This window comes from Carassius gibelio, chromosome A16 (genome assembly GCF_023724105.1).
Source record: "Carassius gibelio isolate Cgi1373 ecotype wild population from Czech Republic chromosome A16, carGib1.2-hapl.c, whole genome shotgun sequence".
NCBI lineage: Eukaryota > Metazoa > Chordata > Actinopteri > Cypriniformes > Cyprinidae > Carassius > Carassius gibelio.
This window is the reverse complement of record NC_068386.1, coordinates 10,231,870-10,256,783: the sequence shown is the minus strand read 5'-3', so window position 1 is coordinate 10,256,783 and position 24,914 is coordinate 10,231,870. Positions and strand designations below refer to the sequence as shown.

Sequence of the window (24,914 nt, the reverse complement as noted above, 5' to 3'; positions counted from 1 at the left end):
GCTATAAAGTCTTTGCATACATATATGAAATTTATGAAATATTCACACACATTCTTATGCTCCACAAACTCAAACACTTTTGACATTCTAATACGTGGAAGGTACTCTTTGAATTTTAAAAACAGTATGTGTGATTGATTTCATGTGCGTGGTGTGTGTACAAACGGTCTTTTATGAGACTATAAGATTGTTGCACATGTGTTGCCAAGACTAAATAAATGATTCACTTGTTGGTTATTTGAAAGATAAGTTCAAAATTAAAGAATTGTTCATAGACGAACCCAGACTAGTTTACACTTTTTTACATGACAGTAATTGAAGTAACCTTTCCAAAAATATAAAGCATAATGTAAATGTATAAAATAATCAACGATGTCATTAGTTAAACTAATTGTTAATAAAGGTTTTCGGGTAATTCGTCAACAGTTTACATCCCTAGTTCATAGTTACCGATGCAATGAGCCATGATCTCAAATCTGTCAGAACCAAAGAAGACCTCAGTTTTCCCGTTCATATCAGACACAATGACTGGAAGAAAAAGTGAAACCAACTGTGAAAACAAGTAATTTATTTGTTACTATGAAATGACAAAGAAAAAAAAAAGCCATTGACAAGATCCATTTGGAAAGAATTAGAATTTCTTCCACCTCACTGGCTGAGAGACCTGCCTTTAAAGGGATACTCCACCGCACCAAATTGTTGAATAAAGTCATTATTTTTGTTTTCTTTGTGTACAAAAAATATTGTCATCGCTTCATAACGTTACGGTTGAACCACTTTTGCATTAATGTGTATAAATACATATTGCAAAGATAGAAAAGTAGTAAAGAATTTTTGAAATATGTAAAGAAATTGGTAGTTTTTAACTGTTATTTGCAGTTAAATGTAGAAACATATGAAAAAAGAAATATGAAACTGCAATTTATTACACATATACTGGAATGTGATTTCTTAAGGTGCTTGATATGAAATAAAAGGTGCCTGTAAATGTCCTCGAATCTGGTTTTCATAAGAGTGAGAATCCTGGCTGAAATGCTGTGACTTTACCAGCTGCGTTTGGTTGCATCACGGTTACAGTATACTCAGTTGAAACAGTGGGATAATGTAATTTACATGCATATGTGAAATCTACCCTTGGTGTTGTCCTCTACCCATATTTAAAGTTGCAGTAGGTAACTTTTGTAAAAATATATTTTTTACATATTTGTTAAAGGGGGGGTGAAATGCTATTTCATGCATACTGAGTTTTTTACACTGTTTAAGAGTTGGATTACCATGCTAAACATGGACAAAGTTTCAAAAATTAAGTTGTACGTTTGAAGGAGTATTTCTGTTCCAAAAATACTCCTTCCAGTTTGTCACAAGTTTTGGAAAGTTTTTTTCGAGTATGGCTCTGTGTGACGTTAGATGGAGCGGAATTTCCTTATATGGGTCTTAAGGGCACTTCTGCCGGAAGAGCGCGCGCTCCCGTATAGCAGAGCAGAGAGAGGCTGAGCACAGACAATCACTGATCAGAGGCAGAGCGAGAGCGTCGCGAAATGTCACAAAAGGAGTGTGTTTTTGTTGCCAGGGCAAGACAACCCTGCACAGATTACCAAAGAAAAAACAGCATTAAGGGACCAGTGGATGGAGTTTATTTTTACAGAGCATCAACGGAGTTGTGCAAGTGTTTGTTCCCTGCATTTCGAAAATGCTTGTTTTACAAACAAGGTCCAGTTTGACGACGGATTTGCGTATCGTTTATTTCTTAAGGATGATGCAATCCCAAGGAAAAAGGGTCACGATCGTGTGTTGGAACCGCATGCGGTGAGTAAAACTGTTTCAAATATCTCTGCCTCCTTGTTAGTGCGTCCGTCTCCCATCGGAGACCCGGGTCGAGCCCCGCTTGGAGCGAGTCGTTGCTGCTGCTGCTCTCGTTCAGTTTCAGCCTCGGGATCTGATTCTGGATCATAAATAAACGACTGAATCTGACTGTTAGCCATGGTTTGTTTTGGATGATGGTTTTTCCTCAAGGTAATGTCAGCTTCCAAATGCTCTCAACGCAAAAGCCTACTGGCGCTGGTGATTCTTTAGCTCCGCCCACACGTCACGCCTCCAGTCGGTCGTGTTTTTCTGGGAAAAATCGGTACAGACTTTCTTTCTCTTATGAATATAATAAAACTAAAGACTTTTTGGAGTTATGAAGGATGCAGTACTACTCTATAGGTACTCAAGATTAACAGGATATTGAGTAAAAACGAGCATTTCACCCCCCCTTTAAACCTGTCATTATGTCCTGACAGTAGAATATGTGAAAAAATCAAGCTCCTCTGGCTCCTCCCAGTGGTCCTATTGCTATTTGCAGAAAGTCATCCGCTCCCGGTAAGAAACAACCAATCAGAGCTGGGGTCCGTAACTTTGTGTTCAAAATGTAGAAAAATTTATATAATAAGCGTACACCATGAATCCATTTTCCAAACCGTGTTTTTAGCTTGTCCTGAATCACTAGGGTGCACCTATAATAAGTGTTTATATTCGGACTATTTTAGATTGCTTCGGGGTACCGCGGCGGAGTAACCCAGTACCTTTGTGATTCTTCATAGACATAAACAGAGAGAAGTAGTTCCGGCTACGATGTTCTTCCGCAAGACGCAAGCAGCTCTGTTTATTAACCGCTAGAGCGTCAAAAGTTACCTACCGCAGCTTTAAGGATCTATTTCTTCTGATTCTGTCTAATGGCAATGGTCAGATCAGTTTATGGTGTATTTCTGCCACCTACTAGACTGGAGTATGAAGTGACAATGTTGGATATGATGAGATATTTATTCAATCACACAATATTAATATTAACACTGGTTAGCCATTTTCTAGACACATCTTTTTCGCCAGCAGCTGACCAACTAATACAAGCACTTACCTTTTTTATTCCATTCTATTATTAATACTATTCTTCTTTTTTATTTTTTTTAAATGCCACTTGTAAACTGTTGTTCTCTCGTTGGTCTCATTATTTCTGTTGTTCTCATTTCTAAGTCCCTTTGGATAAAATGGTCTGCTAAAGATTAAATGTTAATGTAAATGCACTGAAGACTAATAATCGCTGCTGAAAATTCAGTTTTACCATCACAGTAAAAAAATGCTTTTTTTTAAAGGTATTAAAATAGAAAATTATTTTGAATTGCAATATTCCACATTACAGTTTTTACAGTATTTTTAATTCAATTAATGCAGCCTTGGTGAGCACAAAAAAACAACAACTTTTGAACAGTATAGTATAAAGACAAATGTTATTATTTCTGTCTCCCAATGCTTTTTCCCCCTCTCTTTTGTATTCAGTATGTTTATATTGTAAGAGCGTTATGAATTTACACCATTTAAAAATTTTAATTAGAAATATAGAAGAGCATCTATCACATTTTGGCTCTGGGGTTGGCAGGCTGAGGCCCCACCCACTTCTCCCCTGTAACACAAAAGAAAGGCAAGGATTGGACAATGAATAGTAAAATTAGATATATTTTTAGATTTTAATATCCAAAGGTTAGTAAGAATTTATGGTTTAAAACATGATAAAGTCCAATAAACCATCAAGAAAACTGGGTGCGGTAAATATAACCAATTAGACTATAATAAAAATCCATAGTTACCGATGCAATGAGCCATGAGCTCAAATCTGTCAGAACCAAAGAAGACCTCAGGCTTCCCATTCACATAACACACAATGAAAGGAAAACCAAAGCACTGCAAAAATAAAATAAAAAAAGGGGTGGTGATATCACTGTAAGGAATATAGATTACATTTCTACCACAAACACATTCTGGTTACAAAGACACTGACTTTATGCTCCAGTGCTTCCTGTGTGACACTCTTCAGTTTGTCTTTGATTGGCTGAGATTTCGAAAGAGTCAGAATTGCCTCCACCTCATTGGCTGAGAGACCTGCCTTTAATCCTGCCTGTGCAAAACAAAATTCTCTTAAGTCTGTTTTAACACAGTGGTGAAGTACAACAGAGGTTATCATAAAATTTGTCATGTATGTATGACATAATATATAACATGTAAATTAATCCACATTAGCAATTTTACAATGTAGGTTCTGCATCTGACGCCTCTTCATTTAAAAGCTACTAATCTTGGGTATCGAATACCTCAGTGAGTGAGGCAGGTTGGGTAATATCCTGATCAGTACTCCAGATTCTTTTCCAGAGCTCTCTAGATACCCTCTCCACCAGCATGTCTCCCCCTTTTTCCTTCTCTGCTACAGCTGTCACAAAACGCATCGCATTCAGTGTGCCTACGTGGAAAGATGGAAGATGAAAGAGAATAAAAGTGATTGTGACAGAAAGTTATAAAAAATTCCCCTCAAAAATAAAACTGCTCCTAAAAAAAGTCCAACATTCTTTTTGTATATGACATAAAAATCCATAAATACGGCTTACATTGTGCATCTGATCATGAGTGCCATAGCAATGAGAAACAACTGTCTGAATACCTTTCTCAAACATTGCCTCAAAAACATTTGAAGGTGGAGACAAATGGACCCCAAAATAGTCAGACAGCCGCTTCAGATCTGTGGTCATGTAATGAAACTTATTTGGGACCATTCCAGGGGGGCGGTTTCCTAAAAATAGAAGAAACTTGACAATATATTATCTTATAGAAGCGCGCTTTTATATTGCTTTAATAAATAACTTGATTATTGCGCCCATGACAGCCTAATATTAGCTACTTTTGAGCTGTTTCAGTAATTAATGCAACATAAAAACCACACTGGTTTTGGTATTTTAACTAGGTTGTCAGAAATAGGCAAGGATAATACTTATTTGATTAAAATGTGAGATATTATGAAATGACCATGGAGATAGATGTTATTTATTTATTGTTTTTATGAAATTGTATCCTGAAGTTCTCTTTACTCAAATTGTGCCACTACAACATTCACTATATATACATTATCAGCCATTTTAAATCAGCATTTAGGAATTATTTCTGAAGGATCATGTGACCCTGAAGACTGGAGTAATTATGCTGATTGGAATTAAGCTTTGCATCACAGGAATAAATTATATTTGAAAGGATATTCAAATAGAACACCATTATTTTAAATGGTAAAAATATTTCACATCATTACTGTTGTTCCTGTATTTCGGATCAAATAAATGCAGCCTTGACGAGCAGAAGAGACTTCTTAAAAAAAATAAAACAATTTTTTTACATTTTACTGATCCCAAATTTTTGAACGGCAGTGTATATATGTACACAACGTTAACGTTATAAGTTACCCATTACCTGACTCATGCATGACTCCCCCTAAATATGCCGGTTTAAATTTGAGGTCGATGTTCCAAACATTTCTATAGCGACACAGCACCTTTAAACACGAAATCAACAAATATGAGAATATCTGGAGCAGACAATTGACTAAGTTACTTTAAGTGGGGGGAAAAACATTACGCACCTCAAATGCCAGCCACGAATACGGAGAAACAACATCATAGAACAACTCGACCACTTTTCTTGAACTGGACATCTGTTAAGAAAAACCGCAAAACCAAAATCTAAATATGGATTATTCGAATCATGTAATTTGCATGCACTCTAGCACCTTACCCTTACTGCTTCACTTGTGTACTTGAGAAACCGTGTTAAAGTTCAACGCAGTTAGATCAAGAGATATTAACTGTTACACCAACCACTACAAAATGCCCCTCATTCGCTAGAACAGTTTACTAGAACGACCGTTTTAATTCTATTAGCTACAAACAAAATGTATTTGTGCATATTATGCACGACGTTTAGGAACAACACAGACAGAAATAATATACTTGTCTCGAAATAGGACGATTTCAAACTCAAAACACTGCGTTTCGAGTGGTTCAAATAAAATGTAATCATTTTCTGAAGCAACTGGTTAAATTGATACAAAGTTTCGCAAAGCTTCATTTCTTTCTCCCATCACTACTCCAAAGTAATCGCAGTCAGTTTAAGCATACTGTAAGCAGCATGTAACGTTAACTTAGTTCTAAAGTTAGTGAAGAATTTATAAAAGAATTTGTAATTACATTTGCTTAAATTGAAAAGCAAATGCAATAAAATGCTTGCTTCGATTAAAAACTAATCACCAGGCAGGTTTGTTCGCACCGTGGTTTGTAGTTACTGATAAACTTTCGCAACAAGTTCCAAAATATTTGAGGAATGACAGAACAACTCGAGGCTTGAGCGCCTGGCTGTATCAGTGCTCCGCCCCCTAGCACTGAAAGTCCCCGTCTGTTGAAGGGGTTGCCAGATAATCATATTGTTAATGCTTCTTCATTTAAACATAACGTTCCTGAATATGGGGGATTACGTTTATTATTGTAAACCTCATGAATAAAACCTGCAGTTTTCTGGTGTTTAGATATATTTTACAGTCCGAAAATTAATAAATAAATAATAAGAAGAGGAACTCTCACATTACACCAGCACTGGTGACTGATAAGACTTTTATAAAGCTATTTTTCATATTTTCTATATAATTTATTTGTATTATATCGACCGAACCCGTATCATTTGTTTCCTATTTTCCCACTGTATTGATTTGCTGTTGAGTTTATTATTAATATCTGGCAACCCGTAAAGCGATCCACGAACATATGCGGTAATAGGAAGTGAAGTGGACAGAACACCGAACACGCCAGTGCGCGGGCGATTAAAGGAGACTGCAGGATATTTTAATATCCGCCAGAGTTTATCGTCTCTGATAGCACATCTCCATTTATCACTGCTGTAAGTATTGTTATGGTTATTTCAGAATTAAATGTGATATATATTAGATGTTTAAATGTGCCAATGTCAGTCTGCATATCTGCAAGGCTATTACAGTAACGTTAGATTCATTTCATATGATTCAAATCACTGTTCAGATAAACATAACCTCAACATCCTATTGTTTAATTTTTTAGTAATGATGGGATAGTCAAAATATGGGATGACTGGTTAAATGTTGGCATTTTTCCAAACTGAATAAAAGGAGAGTTCACAAGAAATTCTTTTTTCTCTCCTTTACTTTTCATTATGATGTCATTGGGGACCAGCAATTGTTTAGTTACCCACATTCTTTCAGAATCTTCTTTTATGTTCAACAGAAGAAAGAAACTAAATTTGAGGTTGGGTAAGTGATGCTAATTATATTTTCCCACATTTCATTTGAATGTTAGACTGATAAGCTTGACTATGAAATATGATATCCTAAACAGTGAGACTATTGTTATACCTTGTTATTGGTGTAAACAGAAAGATGTCACCAGATGAATTGGTCTACCTAGGCATCCTTGCTGCATCAATACCTGTAGGATTCCTCTTCCGCTACCTAAGTAAGTCTGGCAATGTTATTCTTCATATTAATGTGTAAAAACTCAGCATGAAATGGAAATTCATCATATCTTTTAAATGCATGTTCTAAATCTTCTTGTAAATGATTCATCTGTGTATATGTTTGATAAAAAAAAAATTTAATAATTTACCCTCGTAATTGCAGTAATTGTGACTTATGCAGGACAAGCTCATATTCATCTTTCTGTATTGATAAGTGTAATGCCTCAAAATCCAATCTACAGCCGATGGATGGAATGCAAGTTTCCACACTTATTTATTTATTTTTCGTCAATCTATAACTCTCAGATGTATGTCACAACAGAGATGTATTCAGAATTGTGAATTTAACAGCCCTTAATAATTTTCCTGTGTATTGTTTCCCAGGTCCTCCAGTCAAGCAGGGGGCAGCATTGCTGTTAGGTTTGATCATCTCCATAACAACCTGTGGGCTCCACACTCTCCATTCTCTATGTACAGTGTTAGGAACATGGCTTATTATAAAAATCAACTGGCGGTTAGTATGATATCTGCCCTTTTACATTGGATTTGGCATGAATCTTCTGTAACCTTGTACCCCCTGCCTTGTTTTTTTTTTTTTTTTCGTGTAGAAGTGCCCCTGCTCTGTCTTTGGGTTGGACGTTTCTGTACCTCCTCTTTTTCCGTCTGGTCACCTGGTTTGGCCTCCCTCAGCCAACACCTTTTGCCAATGCCATTCAACTTCTGTTAACACTGAAGGTAAAACACAATAAAATTAGACTTTTGTCCATGTTTTAAACTCTTGATATATATTTAATGAGGTTTGTTTCGAATACACAGATGGTCAGTTTAGCCAATGAGATTCAAAGTTATCACTTGGAGAAGAAAAAAGAAGTGAGCGCCTTCACCAAATCCCCAGTGGTGGGAGGACTTTCCCATGAGCCTTCACTTTATGATATTATATCCTACAGCTACTGCTATGTGGGCATAATGACAGGTATTTTGCACGATTTTTGTGTTGATTTGAATATGTGGGAATGCTTTTGAGTCTATACATATGTTGTGAACTATTTGTTTTGCATGTATGCTAACGTGTCTCTCTCTGTTTTTCTCTGCTACTAGTTCAGTAATGTGTGAGTCCAGTTTATTTTTATAACTGATTGTGTTTATTATTGCTCCTCTTTGGTCATAATTTGTCCTCCCAAACCGTGGCTCATTTTTCATTCCAATATTCCTTTTGATTCCATACCTTTACTCCATTCTATCTCAATATCGTGTGTTATCTTTGCACATCTACTTCATGTCTTCATTGATAACTCTTATCATTCTCTTTCACGTTCCTTCATTTTCCATTCTTTCTCCCACCCACTCTTGCCGGTGTTCTGCAGGTCCCTTCTTCCGTTATCAGACGTATGCAGACTGGTTGCATCAGTCTAATTCTCTGTCATTGCCGGGTAAAGAGCCCTGCCTGCAGAGGCTGAAGATGGTGCCCGTTTATGGAGCTCTCTTCATAGCCGTCAACTCTGTCTTTCCCTTGTCATATGTCCGTACTGATGAATTCCTGGAGCACAACTATTTTTACAGGTAAATTTTTCTGAATTAAAATACCATTCCAAACTGAGTCTAAAAGTAAATGCCAAAGGAGATATTAAAATTAAATCATACTGCATCACTAATTTTTAACATATTGAGAATAATAGTGGTGTTATATTTCAGGCTTTTCTACATGGTAGCAATATTCTTTGTATTCCGGATGCGTTTCTACTCTGCGTGGTGTGGGGCAGAGGCTGGCTGCATCAGTGCAGGTCTAGGCTGTTACCCCCATGGGGCGCTTTCTAAACCTGGAGGAGGGCCAACGGTGAAATATAGGTAGGGTGATTCACTTTATTACCGGATAGAGTCGTAATGTTTGACTGTAACTTGGAAATATGATGATTTTAAAGTCCACCTACAGATATGTCTATACCAGGAAATAACAGTGTACAATCTTGAAAGGATACAATAGAACTTGAATTACTCAAGAAGAGAAATGGACATTTTACAGTAATGAAACAGGATCCAATAAAACATTACAAAAGCATTAGAGGACACAGTTATGTAGTTTGAAATGGAACAGAAAAGTATCACTAAATATATATTTGCTCTACCATTTAAAAGTTTAGGGATTTTGTTAATGTTTTTGCAAGAACTTTTATGCTCACCAAGGCTGCATTTTGTTAAAAAATATAAAGTGCAGTATCACTTAAATGTGAAACAGCTTTTCTAATTATATATTTATATATATATATTATTTTATTTTAAAATGTAATTTATTCCTTTGATGGAAATCAGAATTTTCAAAAGTCTTTGCTACAGTCTTTAATGTCATAAGATCTTTCAGGAATCATTCAAATACAGTGATTTGGTGCTCAAAAATTATTATTATTATTATCATTATTATCAAAGTTGCAAACAGTTTTGCTGGTAATTTCTTAAGTGTGTTATCTACAAGCTTCTTTTGCTAGACTATCTACAGGAAATTAGAAGCTGACTTGTAGTTTGATCATGTGGTTGATAATGTTAACAAAATGTTGTTTATATTTCAGTCCTGATCCAAACACAGCTGTGGAGTATGACTTTAAAACGATCCAGAACATTGACTGTTATAATACAGATTTCTGCGTAAAGGTTCGGCATGGCATGCGCTACTGGAACATGACGGTGCAGTGGTGGCTTCACAACTACATCTACCCCAATACTCCTTTCAGAGCGTATGCTCTCAGGTAAAAGCATGTACATTTCAATTGAGTTTCAGTTGCATTGTGCTCTTATTGACCACCACTAATCTTCAACTTTCTCTTTCTTACATTATGCCAGGGCTGGATGGACTATGTTAATCAGTGCTTATTGGCATGGCCTCCATGCTGGTTACTACCTCTCTTTTCTCACTATCCCATTGTGTATAGCAGCAGAATCAGCCATGGAGGCATCAGTCAGAGCCCGTCTAGGGCCGATGGGCCAGAATATCTTCGACTGGATCCACTGGTTCCTCAAGATGAGGGCTTACGACTACATGTGCATGGGATTTGTTCTCTTGAAGGCCAGCGACACCATCAACTACTGGAGCTCCATATACTTCATAATTCACATCATTGCTGTTATTTGTATAGGAGTAGGACAAATGATGAAAGGAGGTAAAAAGAGAGAGAGAAGGGAACGAGGTGAAGGAGAGAAAGAGGATGTGGTAAGAGAGAAGGCTGAGTGAAACGAATGTGTGACATGCTGATCGTGGTGATAACCGGAGAGTTTGTATGTTTACGCAAAACCATTTCCCAACATGAACTGTAATAGCCATCAACTGCCATTAAAGGTATTGTGTTAAAAAAAAAACACACACAGACAGAAGAGTAATAGATTATAGACCCGAGGATATCAATCTTTATTTTATTGGTAGTGAAAATAGCTTTCAAATCATTTCCATCATTTTAATGTTATCTGTTTTTTTGTTACTTATTGGCAGTGAAAATACATCTCAAATCATTTCCATCATTTAATGTTATCTTATGTTTTGTTACTTATATTGAAAAGTGCTTCTTTTGTGCAACTGTATATATTTATCCTGACCAGTTCAGTATTGTTTAAATTATGATCTTGTTGCTGTAAACAGTTGGAAAGGAGGTTTGTATTTTAATAGTGGTTCTCTGGTCATCAGTGACCTTAGGACTCAAATTAAGTACTTATTAAGTACTTATAACTGAATCAATTAATTTACAAAATAATAAAAAATAACTGTAGCACCCATATCACTATGAGCACAAATTTGTGGTGATTTACTCTCTCTAATGGTGTATTGGATGTAATACAACCTTTATAATAATAAGGTGTATGTATGAAACATTAAAGTTAGTCTGCCTTGTTTTTCATACATTCTGAGGGATGGATTGAGTATCCATTTTCAGAAAGTAGGAGTGAATGTTTTTGCTATTTTCATTCGTTTTTCAGTTTCATACCACATGATGTAAAGTGCAGATTAAAAAGATCAAGCTAAGATTTTGCACCAATTCACATTTCAAAAGTAATGCATTATTACTAAGATCTCTTCAAAAGAGCTCAAAAGTTTTATTCTTACAAAATCACTGTCTGGTTCTATAACATTCAAAATATTTTGTCCTGGTACACTGGAGGGAAGCGCTGGTGTTTAGTTTATTGATCAGTTGAGATTGTATCATGGTTCCTGTAATGTCTACCTGCTATGTTGTATCTCTAATGTTTTTTCTGGAGTATTAAACACAGAATGTGCCATTCCAATCTTTGAGTTTTTTTTTTAAATCACAGTATTTTCATTAAAATCACAGTGATTATATTTCATCCCAGACAAACTTCCTTTTCTAGGTGGAATGTCAGTTTGAAGACAAAATGTGTTAAACGATCTGATTTTTAAATGATGTGACAGTTTTCAGTACTGTTTCAAACATTTTTGTGATGGATATTGTTTTTTTCTTTTTCTTTCTTTCTACCATATTAGCTCACATTCTATTCTCTGACTTACACCATGTCAAAATTTGGGGATGGTAGGTTTTTTTTGTTCAGATTTTTGCAAGAAATCTCTTATGCTTAACAAGGCTGCATTTATTTGTTTAAGAATACAATAAAAAAAAGTCACAAATTACTGGAGTTTTAAACTTTATATGGTAATATGTAATCTGTTATAATTCAATGTATTATTAATTTATCATTATTTTAATTTTCACATGATCCTTCAGAAATCATTTTAATTTGCTGATTTGGTGCTCAAAAATAAAATCGGTGCTCTTTTCTCATTGTCAATGTTGAAAAGAGTTGCTAAATATTTTTGTGCAAACTATGGTAGGCCTACAGTTTTTCACGATTTTGTTTTTGTAGAAAGCTCTACATTTGAACATTTGAAATATAAATGTATTATTGAATTAAAAATGTCTTTACTGTAACTTTTGATCAATGTAATGTGTCCATGGCTCATTTCTTTCTTTAAAAAAATTAAAACGGTAACGTTAATGTATAACGTAGCCTACCAACTGTTTCGTTTTAGCTCTTTTTTTTTTCAACCCCATTTTAGTTAATGTTTTATAAGTTGCACTGAGAGATGGACGTTTTTAGTTTTTAATTCTCTTGTTTATTAACAATGTGTGATAGTTATAAGATTTGATAGTCTGTTAATATAAAGGCTGGCTCATTATGCCCTTGTCTCCATGACAACACTTTTAACTGGCAATAAACCACAGGAAGACGCTGACCAAAGCTCATAAGAAACTAAACTTTTTATTCAACAAATAAACTTCATTCTTCAATTATTCATCATTTAAACTGTGGCAACTAATTAATTAAATCTTATATCGGTGCACAGAGAAAGAAAAATGCTTTAAAGATATCCACGCATGGTAACAGGATCTATCAATAGGTTGCCTTTGCCTTTTAGATCTCTGCCTAGCACGTGAAGCTAGTGTTTTGGTAGCAATAAGTACAAGGAAGTGTTTCCAAAGTTTATTTCCATGAGACTCAAAGTTCAGATGACAGAGTCCTGACACACCTGTGTTCTTATCCGTCAGTGTGAATTCGTCTTATCTGTGCACTACTGACAGTTGCGGTGTCCGGACTGGCTTTTTGTCTTTTTTCTGTTTGTTATATGTGGAATCCATGCTGATTGTACCTGTTTCTGATGGAGCTGAGAGAATTCAACAATCAAGTCCATCCATCTCCAGGTAAGACAGTGTGGATGTGTGTATAACTGAGTTAATGTTGTACATAAGGGGGGTTAGCTGGCAATTATTATATTACTATTAGCTGGCAATTATTGCTATTATTTACAGTCGAATAACTGGAAAATCATAGGCTCTTATGAGACATTATGTTGGTGACACTATATTTGACAGTTCAATAGCCGCTGTAAACTGTCAATAATTATGTTAATATACTGTATTGAGTTTAAGTTTCTTGCTGTATAATGTATTGAAAGTAACACTACAATGAAGTAATAATTAAATCTTTTGAATAATCTTACAAAATGTGATTTGGGGGAATTCTGAAAATGTCTTTCCAATAGTTGTTTCTGATTTAAGATTTACATTTAAATTCTGTATGGTCTTGTGACATCTATTACACTGAGTAGTGAAAAACTAAAAGAAATTATAATTGACCCTAATAATTTCACTCATTTTCAGTGTTAAGTCTAGGGGTAAGGTCTATGCTATTTTAGAAGTGTTAAGGAGAACTGATAGGAATATGTACTGTATATAGGACTTGGCTATATATAGAAATGTAGTGCATATCAGAGCTGATGGGAAATGCTGCTCCATTTTGTTCTCAGTCCCAGTTTTAAGCACAACCATTACTGTACTTGACTATAATGTCTCACAGTACAGTTAACTGTCAGTATTATTCTTTCTTTGCAATATATAGTTTTACAGTACATTTACATTACCATTACATTTAGTCATTTAGCAGACGCTTACAAATGAGGACAAATAGAAGCAATCAAAAACAACAAAAGAGCAATGATATACAAGTGCTGTAAGAAGTCTCAGTTAACTTGAACACAGAATACATAGCAAGGGCTTTTAAATAATATCATAAATAAAAAGAAAACAGATAGAATAGAAAAAGAATAGAGCAAGCTAGTGTTAGAGGTCTTTTTATCATTTATTTTAATAAATGAAAAGAAAATGGATAGAATACAAAAAGATAAGAAAGGTGATTAGATATTTTTTTAAGATTAGAATTAGAATAGTGAGTGCAAAAGTTAGAGGGTCAAATAAAGATGGAAGAGATGTGTTTTTAGCTGATTCTTGAAGATTGCTAAGGCTGCTCGGATTGAGTTGGGCAGGTCATTCCACCAGGAGGGAACATTTAATTTAAAAGTCTGTAAAAGTGACTTAGTCCTTCTTTGGGATGGCACAATCAAGCGACGATCACTTGCAGAAATATTTTAACATGCCAACTTTTGTAATTGTGATTGCTTTGAAATACATCTGCTTTCTCTCAACGCTCACAGACTACCCTAGTCCTTACAGTTCCCAGCATTCATTGAGGTTGCGGACAGGGCCTACCCAAGACACAAGTGCGGTTCAGTTTGATTGGTCCTCCCCACCTGAAGATGCTGAAGATTCTAATGAACCTCAAAATCTCAGAGAGCTGCCGCTGCACATGAGTCTGAAGAGAGCAGTATGGTATACATGCAGTATTGTATTACATATGTGCACCAGTGTCAACTTTTACATTTTTACATTACCAAAATTTAGCTAGGGATACACTTGAATTAAAGAAAAACTATTTTTTCCTCTGTTCTAACTCCAGTTCCCTAAAGTTTCAGACAGAAGTATATATTAAAACTTTTAATTTTAGAAAGTTAATTCATAATATGGCTTGTTTTCGCTGTCTTCTTCCAGGCAGGTGCAAAAGATGAAAGTTCCAGTTGTTTCTAGCTCTTGGAACATCAAACGATCAAAGACATTTCATCGTTTCTGTGAGGTTGCCAAATACATTCTCAGCTATTTTGTTCTGTGGAATAGGGGAATCCAAAGGATAGGAGGTGATGAAAGTATTAATTAATTTACAAAAATGAGAAATACTGCTCTCATTTGCACATACATGTGATTTTTCCAGCTAAAATAATATAATCTGAGTAAAGAAAAAAGAGATCAAATTTAGGCCATCTAGTGGAGCTGGACACAAAATAAAAATAAAATAAAAAGATGGGTTTAATATTTGATGTCCTTCATCCACTTGTTTTCTTGTAGGTCACTTTGGCGGAGGAGTCCGATCCTACTTCTTGTTCCTGAGATTTCTTGTCATTCTCAACTTCCTGTCCTCCTTGTTAATCGCAGCATTTGTCCTCATTCCCAGCATTGTGTTTCGCTCCATGAAATTCAACTCCACCATCGCTCTCACTGTCAATCTAAACGGTAGAAACACAGTCTCTCTGGTATTCAACACAACACAAACTTATCATGCTTGATTGCATCTTATGAGAACTTTCTAACTGGTTATCGGATAACAGTATACAGTATTTATAAAAGCAACAAGGCCAGTCTGACAAGTTTAGTGCTAATACATTCACAGTCTAACTTCACAAAGGTATAATAAATTCAAAAACAATATGTCATGTCAAGTTTAAAATAATTAGCTTATAATCCATTATAATAACTAATCCTTTCAAAGAAAACCTTATCACTTTATAAACATGTTAAACCGACTAAAATGGGTCTATACTTCCCTGTTCTGTTCTGTTTTCATTACCAAATGCAATTAGTAATAAGGGTTGCTGGGATTTTTCCTAATTTTACTAACCCTTTACTACTAATATGATTGGATTTAGGGTAAAACACTATTAGCAAGTAACCCTCTTTGTTAAAATATACTATTCACAATATACATACAAAAATATATTTGTAAAAAGAAAACAAAAATTGTTAGTAAGTATATATTATTACATTTTAAGAAAAAATTGCTTTGAATGTTCATTGTTTTTTAATTAACTTTAAGTTCACTTTAATGGTACTGTTGTTTTTTTTAATGTTCAGTCAAATTTATTTATTTATTTAAACAGGCACTGAGTCATGCTTGCATTATGATCCAAAACCTGATGCCCTGATGGTGTTTTACACATACTTTCTGGACCTGGTCTCAGGAACGGTATGGACACACATTCAGGTTTTTTTTTTTTTTATTGTTTTCTGATGACATAATCTCTGACGACTGTTCATAGGTTTGGGGTTGGTAAGATGTTTTTTTAAGAGTTTGAATTTATGCTCACAAACACAGCTTTTATTTGATAAAAATACAATAAAACAGTAAGTTTGTGAATTTTTTTTCTATTTTAATGTTTTATTATATATATATATATTTGTGTGTGTGTGTGTATGTAATGTATTTGTGATGGAAAAGCTGAATATTCCGCAGCCTATACACTCCAGTCTTTAGTTTTGGCAGCTGGCAGGGCAGCTTTTCAATTTAAACCTACAACTTTGTAATTTAAACTTTGAATTCAAATAACTGAGAGACAACAAGGCAAATAGAATGAGAATTTTGCTTATTTGTGAGCCTGAAATAATAATAATAAAAATAAAAAATAAAAACAAAAATGGTGAATGATCTTTACTCATCACAATTGTCTTTTTATTTAGGGTTTTATGGAGTATTCATACCTGTTTTATGGATATTATAATAATTCAAAGATTGAGAGTAATGGATTCTCTTACAACATCCCTCTGGCCTATCTGTTGACGGCAGCGTTCTACTTCCTCTTCTGCTTGATTTGTATGATTATTAGGTGAATCTTGTCAGTTTTGTCACATTTTCTCCCAACATACTGAAAACACATTGCTGATGTATTTCGTTAACATCTCTGATTGACCAACAGAATGGGCGGCACGGCTCGTCTTGTCGTAGTGACGGGTGGAGGAGCAGTAGGGGGTTACAGTATGCTGGTGTTTACAGGATGGGATCACGGTCTCCAAGGAGACCGTACAACAAAACTTAAACAAAACAATCTTCGCCACAGATTACAGGTCTGTGTATTGCAAACAATAATTATATTTTATATCACACATACTGTGAGTAATTGTGTTGGGGAAACTTAAAAATTTGCTTATGGAAAAGAAATCTTTAAAGGAATAGTTCACCCAGAAAAAAAAAGAGCGAGAGAGAGCAATATGTTTAAATCAAGTACCATTTACAAATGAATACAGTCCAAAATAGTTCTAAACAAATATATCAGTGGATTTTGATGTGAGGTGATAACAGGGCTTGGAGTTTTTCACTTGAGGAAGTGTTATTATGGATTATGGACTGGTATTTGGCCAGAAGCAATTGTTCTCTTTTTTTGTTTTTTTTACAAACACGGTAACTTACATCAATTGATGGACTGCAGTTGTGCCGGTTAATTGTTAATTACTGAGATGTTTTCATCAGCTGTTTGAACTGTCAGTCTGATAGCATCCATTCACTGCAGAGCATCCATTGCTGAGCAAGTGATGAAGATTACATTTTCATAGCATTTTCATTTTTTGGTGAACTATCCCTGCACTATAATGTTCATAATAGATTCTTTTTTTTCTCTCTTTCTCCCTCTCTCACTGTGTCTGTCACACCTAGGTGGATCTAGAAGAGGAAAGGCTTAAGAAAAAGGCTGCCTCCTTAACTTTGGGCCAAACAGTGTCTCTCTATGCACTACGTGTTTTCCTTAACCTCGTAGTCTTAATACTCATCGGTGCAGCTTTCTATGGCATTGCAGAGGCAACTCAATTCAGCCAGGTTAGCTAAAAAAAAAAGAAGACCAAGAACTGTATCTAACATTAAATAATATCATTACAATTTACGTAAATCCCATATTGCCTTGGGCCATTAAATTCAGATTGACGAATTAGGACTGTGTGCTGGTTTTTTTTTAAACGGAAGTTTAAAATAAAGTAAAAATCAGTTTTTATTAATTTAGTTGAGGTTCTGATCACCCTGTCTAGCTTTGATTTACAATAATTAATTGGATAAAATCTCCCTTTCTTTCAGTCTAGGAAAACAACAGGCTTTGTGGGGCTACTGCTGCAATACTTACCCTCCATGGTGATAACAGCAAGCAATTTTGTGGTCCCATTGCTGTGTGACAAGATAGCATTACTGGAAAAGTATTCTCCAAGTACCACTGTTATCCTGGCCTTATTGAGGTTCGATCAACGCTCACACCCACACAGAAAAAAGATATCAAAGAGGACAAGAGCAGATAGATGAAGAGCAATTCCTGTTTAGCCTTGGATCAAGCCTCAATTTCTATTGTGACTCTCATTAAATAGCTTTCGAAAGTGAATGCTTTCAAATGAAGTGCCATTCATTTTCTCTAAATACTCACACATTGTCTATTCAACCACTGCTGTCTTTCATTTTGTCTTTGTCATTATTCTTCTGCTTGCTGAATTTTAGTAATTCTTTGTATTGGTCATTGTAGGGCAGTTTTCCTGCGTTTGGTGAGTTTGGGTGTTTTGCTGTACACTCTGTGGGAGCAGATTACCTGTAAGGGAGAAATCAACAGTGGAAACTGCGAACCCTGTAGTTATTATTACGACCAATATAAGGTAAGCAACTAAGATATGCTCTCATTCCTAAATTGGTCAGATACTCTACCATTTCTATGATCCATAAGATTTTTAAAATGCTTTTTAAAGAAGTCTCTCATGCTTACCAAGGCTGTAAATACAGTAAAAACATTCATATTTAAATATTTTTAAAAATTTAAATAACTGTTTTCTATTTTAATATGTTTTTAAATTTTATTTATTCCTTTGATGGTAAAGCTGAATTTCCAACAGCCACTTCTCCTGTCTTCAATGTTACACAATCCTTCAGGAATCATTCTAATATTGCTGATTTGATGCACAAAAATATTTCTTGATACTAATGTTTGCAGCTTAATGTTTTGGTGGAAATCTTTTTAAATTTTTTTTTTTTTTTAAGGATTCTTTGATAAATAGGAAGTTCAAAAGATTTATTTGAAATAGAAATCTTTGCAACAATGTAAATTGCTTAACTGTCGCATTTGATTGATTAAGGCATTCTAATGCATGAATAAAAAAATTACAAAATCTTAAAAAAATAAAAAATGATATATGAAAGATATACTGATTGTTTTACTATAGATGTTTCACAGTTTAATGCCTAAATAATCTAAAAAAGGTACCTTTTTAAATTTTATTTATTTTTTACTTTCAATCTCTTTCTCACAACCATGTAGTGCTGGGAGACACGGGTTGGACAGGAAATGTATAAACTAACTCTTTTTGACTTCCTGATCACCATCACTACACTAATCCTGGTAGAATTCCCACGCAGGTCTGTTTGCACATTTGTATATTGGGTCTATATTAAATATATATGTACGGTATATGTATATATGTATACATTCCTACATTTAAAAATTTAAGTCTATAACATCTTTTTGCCATGTTCAGGATCGTGGTTGATCATTGCTCATGTAAACTAACTCAGTGGGTGGGACGACAGGAGTTTCTGGTTGCCCCAAATGTTCTTGCTCTAGTTTACAGTCAAACAGTAGTTTGGACTGGAGCTCTTTTCTGTCCATTGCTGCCATTCATCAACACCATCAAATTCATTTTCTTTTTTTACTGCAAAAAGGTACCACGACCATGCTTTTCTCAGACACACACATTTACATTTGAAATTAATTGCAATTGCTCATTTTTTTTCTCTTTGCTTGTATCAGATAACTCTCTTCCAGAACTGTCAACCAGCAACAAGAAACTTCCGATCCACCACCTCCAATTTCTTCTTCCTGTTGGTTCTGCTCTTTGGATGGATGTTGTCCAGTGTGGTTCTCCTTTACAGTGTGTCTAAGTGAGTGAGGCCTGTCACTTTCCATGTTGTAGCATATTGATTTTATTGACAGAATATTTGTGTATAATCATGTATATGTCAAGTGTTATGTAGACCTTCTCTCTTGTTTTTTTGGTAGGATCCATCCGTCTTATGGCTGTGGGCCTTTCCGCATTTACCCAGCAATGTGGGAAGTTGTACCAGAAGCTGTTAAAATGCTAAGCAGCAGCAGTAAAGAATTCCTGTTTTATATTGGCTCCCAGAAATGCTCTATACCACTCTTCATCTTCTCCTGGTCAGTATAAACAGCCTTGGTTCAGTTCAGGATTTCTTTATGGTTTCATGTAAAACTTTTATCAACATGCATTCAAGTACCATATTCAATATTTCCATAACAGTAATTTGTCTAAAAGCACTGAGATTCTTATAATGAATTCTTATTATGGATTGCTTAAGAGATGATGCGTAAGTATATTGCTGCAGGATTCGGACTGATTTTTACATGGTATTTGATATTTAATATACAGTGTGCTCCTCTGCTATGTGAACGTTTTAACATCTGTCCATGGGAAAAGTGTAGCACTGCTGAAATCACAGTGTAAACTGGTAAGTTCTTTGTCATTAGCAATCCAATTCACAGACTAGAATGATTTTGCATATTTAAATTGTGTAATTGTATGATATAAAAATATTTGGTATTTGGTTACAGTCATTTGTATACCTTTTAAGCACAGAAAAAAGTGTTTTTGATTTGAATATTATAGAAATATCAGTAAAGGTATTACTAAATCTTTCTCGTTTCCAATTTATCCTCTGACTGGAGCCATTATTAATATGTCCTTTAATCCATATTTATCTGGGTTTAACAGGAACAGCGTGACAAGCAGTTCCTGGTTAGACAAATTGAAGAGCTAAATGCCACAATGCAGAACTTACACCGTGAACCACAGCAGCCCCTGAGAGAGACTGAGCCCTTCTACCACACATCACCACAGTGGAATCAATATAACAATTATGCATTTGACCCCAATGAAGATCCAAATCCATATTAAGACTAATATAAGTTTATACTAGAATTCTGAAAACTGTGCACTCCATTATTTAACAGAAATACAAGCAATGATTTTTTCACACCATTAAAAGATTTGGGGTCAGGAATAATTGTTTTAAGGAGATTAATACTTTTATTCAGAAAGGATGCATACATTTGATTAAAAGTAAAAAAAAGACATTTTTAATGTTACAAAAGATTTATATTTCAGTGTTCTCTATTAATCATAGAATATATATATATATATATATATATATATATATATATATATATATATATATATATATATATTTCATTTTTTTACTGTATATTTGATCAATATAATGTAACCTTGTGTAGCGTTGTAACAGTCTTCTTTATTGAAATAAATAAATGTTCATGAGCCAGTGTACCTATTAAATATTTTTTTACTTCTGTGATGCATAATGTACACTATGCACCTACTTAAGCATAAAGTAATATTTATTTATTGAAGGCTTTGTTAACCATTAAACCATAACACAAAAAGTAAAAGACCATTACTTCATATTTTGTTGTTCATTCTTTACAGCATTTTCAAAGAGGAATAATTAAAATACATCAGTTTAAATTTGTGAGCGTTATAATATATTAAAGTATTACATAAATTATGAAAATCGTTTCCCCGGCAAACAAAAGGCTGTCGTTGAGGGTTTTAGTCGCGCCCTCGTGTGGTAGCCTACATGTAGAACATGACTTTTCACTGCGTCACAAAGGGCGCCACGGCAACTTCCGGTATTTCCAAAGCTTTTTTTCCCCGTACCGTCGAGTTGGTATATTTTTTTTCGAAAGCTGTTTTGCTGTGAATATTCAGTATGGATGAAACCGATTTAAATTTACTAAGGGATTCATTGGCGAGTTTAAAGTTCCTTGCGTAGTAAGTCTACGAGTCTGTTTCGTGCCATTTAAACTAAACTGTTGCCTCATTTATTGGATCTTGTATGTGGTCTGACGAACTTGCTACGAGACTAGAACTACATTTGTCTGCTTCACTGCTCTCTTAAGTATTACATAATGAACATTTTGCCCAAAAAGAGCTGGCATGTGCGCAATAAGGACAACATTGCGCGCGTGCGCCGCGACGAGGCTCAAGCAGCAGAGGAACAACGCGAGATTCAGCGGCGAGTGGAACGCGCAGAGCAAGAGGTAACCATAGCAACCCAGCATCCTTCCATTGTTTCTAGTTCATTTACTACATTCTCATCCCCTCCTGTACTCAGTGACCCCGACATGACGTGTCGAATTTGACCTCACAGCATTACTTTAAAATAAATAAAATGTGTATTTTGTCTTTGTTTGCATCGCATGTGAAATAAATGGAATGCACGCTTAAAAATGTGTATTGTGTCTACGATATCTAAATGTCACCTTATCAACTTGAATTTTGAGCTGAGTGTTGATTTCTGAAATATCTATCTTTCACATGATCCCTCAGGCTCGAACCGAATATTTGAGAAAGAAATCTCAAGCAGCCCTTCAGCAGACAGGGAAAGGAACAGAGGATGGAGAGACGGCAGAGGCAAGCCGAGGAGCCCGAGAGATAGAACACCTAAATCTGTTTCCTCTAGAGGACTCCTCTGAAAAGAAAGGAAATGCAGAATACCTCAAAGAGAAGAAGGAAGAGAAGGTGTGACAAAAAGACACCAAAACGCATCCTTACCTACAATTTTAAGATTTGACATTTATCTTTTTGTATATTGCACATAGATGGTTCAAAATTGTAATTAGGTTTGTGATATTTGGTTTTAGGAGAAGCAGGAACGTGCTATTGGTCTTTTAGTGTCTCTAGGTCCAGCTCCTGGAACAGAAGCAACTCCCTGGTACATGAAATGTGGAAAAGAACAAGAAGAAGATAAAGAAAAGAAAGAGAAAGGCAACAACAAGCCAAGAACCATAACTGAAGAGGAGAAAGAAAAGAAAGACAGGAAGCTAAAAGACAGTTTGGATCCTCTTAAAGAAATGAAGAAATCACTGGCAGTGAAGCACGGGAAGGAGAGAAAGCATAAGAACAAGGAGAAGAAATACAGAGGAGAGAAGAGGAGTGGAGAGAGGTGTGAAATAAATTTTCTATTTCTGTCAATGCCGCTAGAGCCTCTTCCCTGGCTACACAACAATTTAGTCTTACTTCAGATGTCAGAACATTCACTGAGTGGTTTCTTGAAAGTGAACATGTGACCATGATTATTTGCAATCAGTAAGAATTTGATGTTTATGTACAGGTGAAAAAAAGTCTCTTCTGCTCAACAAAGCTGTATATATTTGATAACTTTAACTTTTTTTATATGTATATTTCAAAATGTAATTTATTACTATTATGGTAAAGCTGAATTTTCAGCAGCCACCAGTCTTCAGTGTCACATGATTCTTTAGACACTATTCTAATATACTGATTTTATGCTTAAGAATTTTTTTTTTGCTGGCGCAAATAATCTTGTGGGCATTGTGCCTACATATAACGCTGTTGCGCTTTGGGCATCCTGAGTATGAGTCCCGACTCGTGGCTCTTTCCTGATCCCCTTCACCTCTCTCTCTCCCACTTTGTTTCCTGTCTACTGACCTATCATAATGAAGACAGAATTTTTTTTTTTTAAGTATAAATGTTGAAAACAGTTGTGCTGCTTAATATTTTTGTGGAAACTATCATACATTTTTTGCAGGATTAGTTCATGAATCAAAGGAACAGCATTTGTTTTTTTTTTTATAGAAGTGTTTTAACAATATGAATATCTTTACTTTCAATTGAATTTAATGCATTCTTGCTGAGTAAAAGTATAAATCTTGCTGATGCAAATCTTTTAAATGTATGCATTTATAATTGGTATGGTTTTGCCTTCAGATATCTTCCTGATGTCAGGTTTAAATAACTTAAACACTTTTTCTGTTGTGTAATGCAGTCTAGAATTACAAACAAGTGCAAAAGTATTATATAAACTACACTCGGAGTATTGTTCCCCTTGCAAACATGTTCAGACATGCATGAGTAGATGCCCAATGCAATAGTAACTTGTGTACATTTGTCAACCTTTTCATCCTAAAATGATTTCTCTTCCTCTCATGACAGTTCAGTTGAGAGATTACGGGCTGAACGACTGCAGAGAGAAGCGGAGGAGAAGAAAAGGACACAGGCTTTACTGGATCAGAGGAGCGGAGGCGGGAAAGAAAAAGAGCAAGAGCGAGAGATGGGGGATAGAGACAGACCATACAACAGTGCTTACTTTCCTGAATTGGCACGGAAAAGGCAAAGGAGAGATCGAGATCAGTATGGCTTTTATTAGCTTATAAAGTGATTGATTCAATAAGTCTAGAAACTGCAGAACTGTTTTGTGGTCGGACAAGAAATTAGCCACATGCAAAGTGTGAAGAGCATTTAAAATGACTGATTACTACTGTACCTAAAAGCCATCGATCTGGCCTCTGCAACACTTTTATTGGCGTCAGATGTCTTGGAAAAAAAGGTCAAACAAGAAATCCTCCTTTTTGTTTGTGCTCACAGCAAAAGAGTGATTATAAAAATGTGATCTTATGATTTGTAGGATATTAAAGTTTTCCTGAACAATTCTAAGGCATCAGCATTAAAATGTCATTAAGCCATTATTCTGAGACAAAGAACATTTTCTTTCTGCTGCTGAAATTGGAGTCCATAAACTATTTTGTTCCTCTCTTGTGTAAAGACTTCATTATACCCCATTATCACATTGCTGGGATAAGCAGCAAAATGTCCTTTTAGAGTTTTTATCTAAAGCAAACTTTGAAACCTTGATATAGGTTTTTAAAAATCACTATTTTATACTGTTTCAGTTTGTTCGTTGTTACATTAGTATCCAGGGAAGCTAGCATGGCATTAAAACATCAATCGACCAGCTCTGATGTGAAGCGATGAAATTAAGTTTTTATGTGACAGTTTAGAGGCAGGTTTATCTGAGATTATACCACAATGATATGTATTTGTAAAAATGTCACATATGTGTGGTGGCGCTAAGTACAGTGAAGAAAAGATGTATAGACTATTAAGCAGAATATACATTTTTGTGCAATATGTATCAGTCACATATTGTGGAAATGCCATCTAAAGCTGACACTAGAAATACTTGTTATGCCATTTGGTGCTATTGTTTATCCTTGGTGGTTCTTATTATAAAGTGCAATAATTAATTTTGTGAATTAATTCACATGCACTGTTTTCATTCCAAGCTAATATGTTTTTGTA

The 24,914-nt window shown here is 35.1% G+C and overlaps 4 protein-coding genes across 5 annotated transcripts; 3 read left to right on the top strand and 1 right to left on the bottom strand.

The window, feature by feature from the left end:
• Nucleotides 1-3,172: 3,172 nt before the first annotated feature.
• Nucleotides 3,173-6,197, bottom strand: LOC128030575 (glutathione S-transferase kappa 1). Its single transcript, XM_052618308.1, has 8 exons — nt 6,039-6,197; nt 5,435-5,506; nt 5,266-5,347; nt 4,469-4,597; nt 4,125-4,270; nt 3,815-3,931; nt 3,624-3,717; nt 3,173-3,439 (listed from the first exon to the last, which is right to left on the bottom strand). The coding sequence occupies exons 2-8, from the start codon at nt 5,504-5,506 to the stop codon at nt 3,390-3,392; spliced, it is 690 nt and encodes a 229-aa protein (XP_052474268.1). The 5' UTR covers nt 6,039-6,197; the 3' UTR covers nt 3,173-3,389.
• A 393-nt stretch (nt 6,198-6,590) lies between these two features.
• Nucleotides 6,591-10,674, top strand: LOC128030574 (lysophospholipid acyltransferase 7). Of its 2 annotated transcripts, none has more exons than XM_052618305.1 (10): nt 6,591-6,741; nt 7,050-7,126; nt 7,249-7,328; nt 7,714-7,843; nt 7,938-8,064; nt 8,146-8,302; nt 8,694-8,889; nt 9,022-9,174; nt 9,891-10,067; nt 10,162-10,674. In XM_052618305.1, exons 3-10 carry the CDS (start codon nt 7,253-7,255, stop codon nt 10,547-10,549), a joined length of 1,404 nt encoding a protein of 467 aa, XP_052474265.1. In that variant the 5' UTR covers nt 6,591-6,741; nt 7,050-7,126; nt 7,249-7,252; the 3' UTR covers nt 10,550-10,674. The 2 variants fall into 2 exon arrangements, with proteins under 2 accessions (XP_052474265.1, XP_052474266.1); XM_052618306.1 differs by having other exon boundaries at nt 6,600-6,741; nt 7,101-7,126.
• Nucleotides 10,675-12,805: 2,131 nt separating this feature from the next.
• On the top strand, nt 12,806-20,913 carry LOC128030573 (transmembrane channel-like protein 7). Its single transcript, XM_052618304.1, has 16 exons — nt 12,806-13,022; nt 14,312-14,486; nt 14,706-14,848; nt 15,057-15,221; nt 15,866-15,951; nt 16,443-16,588; nt 16,679-16,826; nt 17,413-17,571; nt 17,824-17,978; nt 18,257-18,383; nt 19,040-19,137; nt 19,257-19,440; nt 19,529-19,659; nt 19,778-19,933; nt 20,166-20,244; nt 20,508-20,913. Exons 1-16 carry the CDS (start codon nt 12,980-12,982, stop codon nt 20,688-20,690), a joined length of 2,178 nt encoding a protein of 725 aa, XP_052474264.1. The 5' UTR covers nt 12,806-12,979; the 3' UTR covers nt 20,691-20,913.
• A 130-nt stretch (nt 20,914-21,043) lies between these two features.
• On the top strand, nt 21,044-24,366 carry LOC128030572 (leukocyte receptor cluster member 1 homolog). Its single transcript, XM_052618303.1, has 4 exons — nt 21,044-21,853; nt 22,143-22,334; nt 22,457-22,758; nt 23,769-24,366. Exons 1-4 carry the CDS (start codon nt 21,722-21,724, stop codon nt 23,980-23,982), a joined length of 840 nt encoding a protein of 279 aa, XP_052474263.1. The 5' UTR covers nt 21,044-21,721; the 3' UTR covers nt 23,983-24,366.
• The last annotated feature ends 548 nt before the right edge of the window (nt 24,367-24,914 follow it).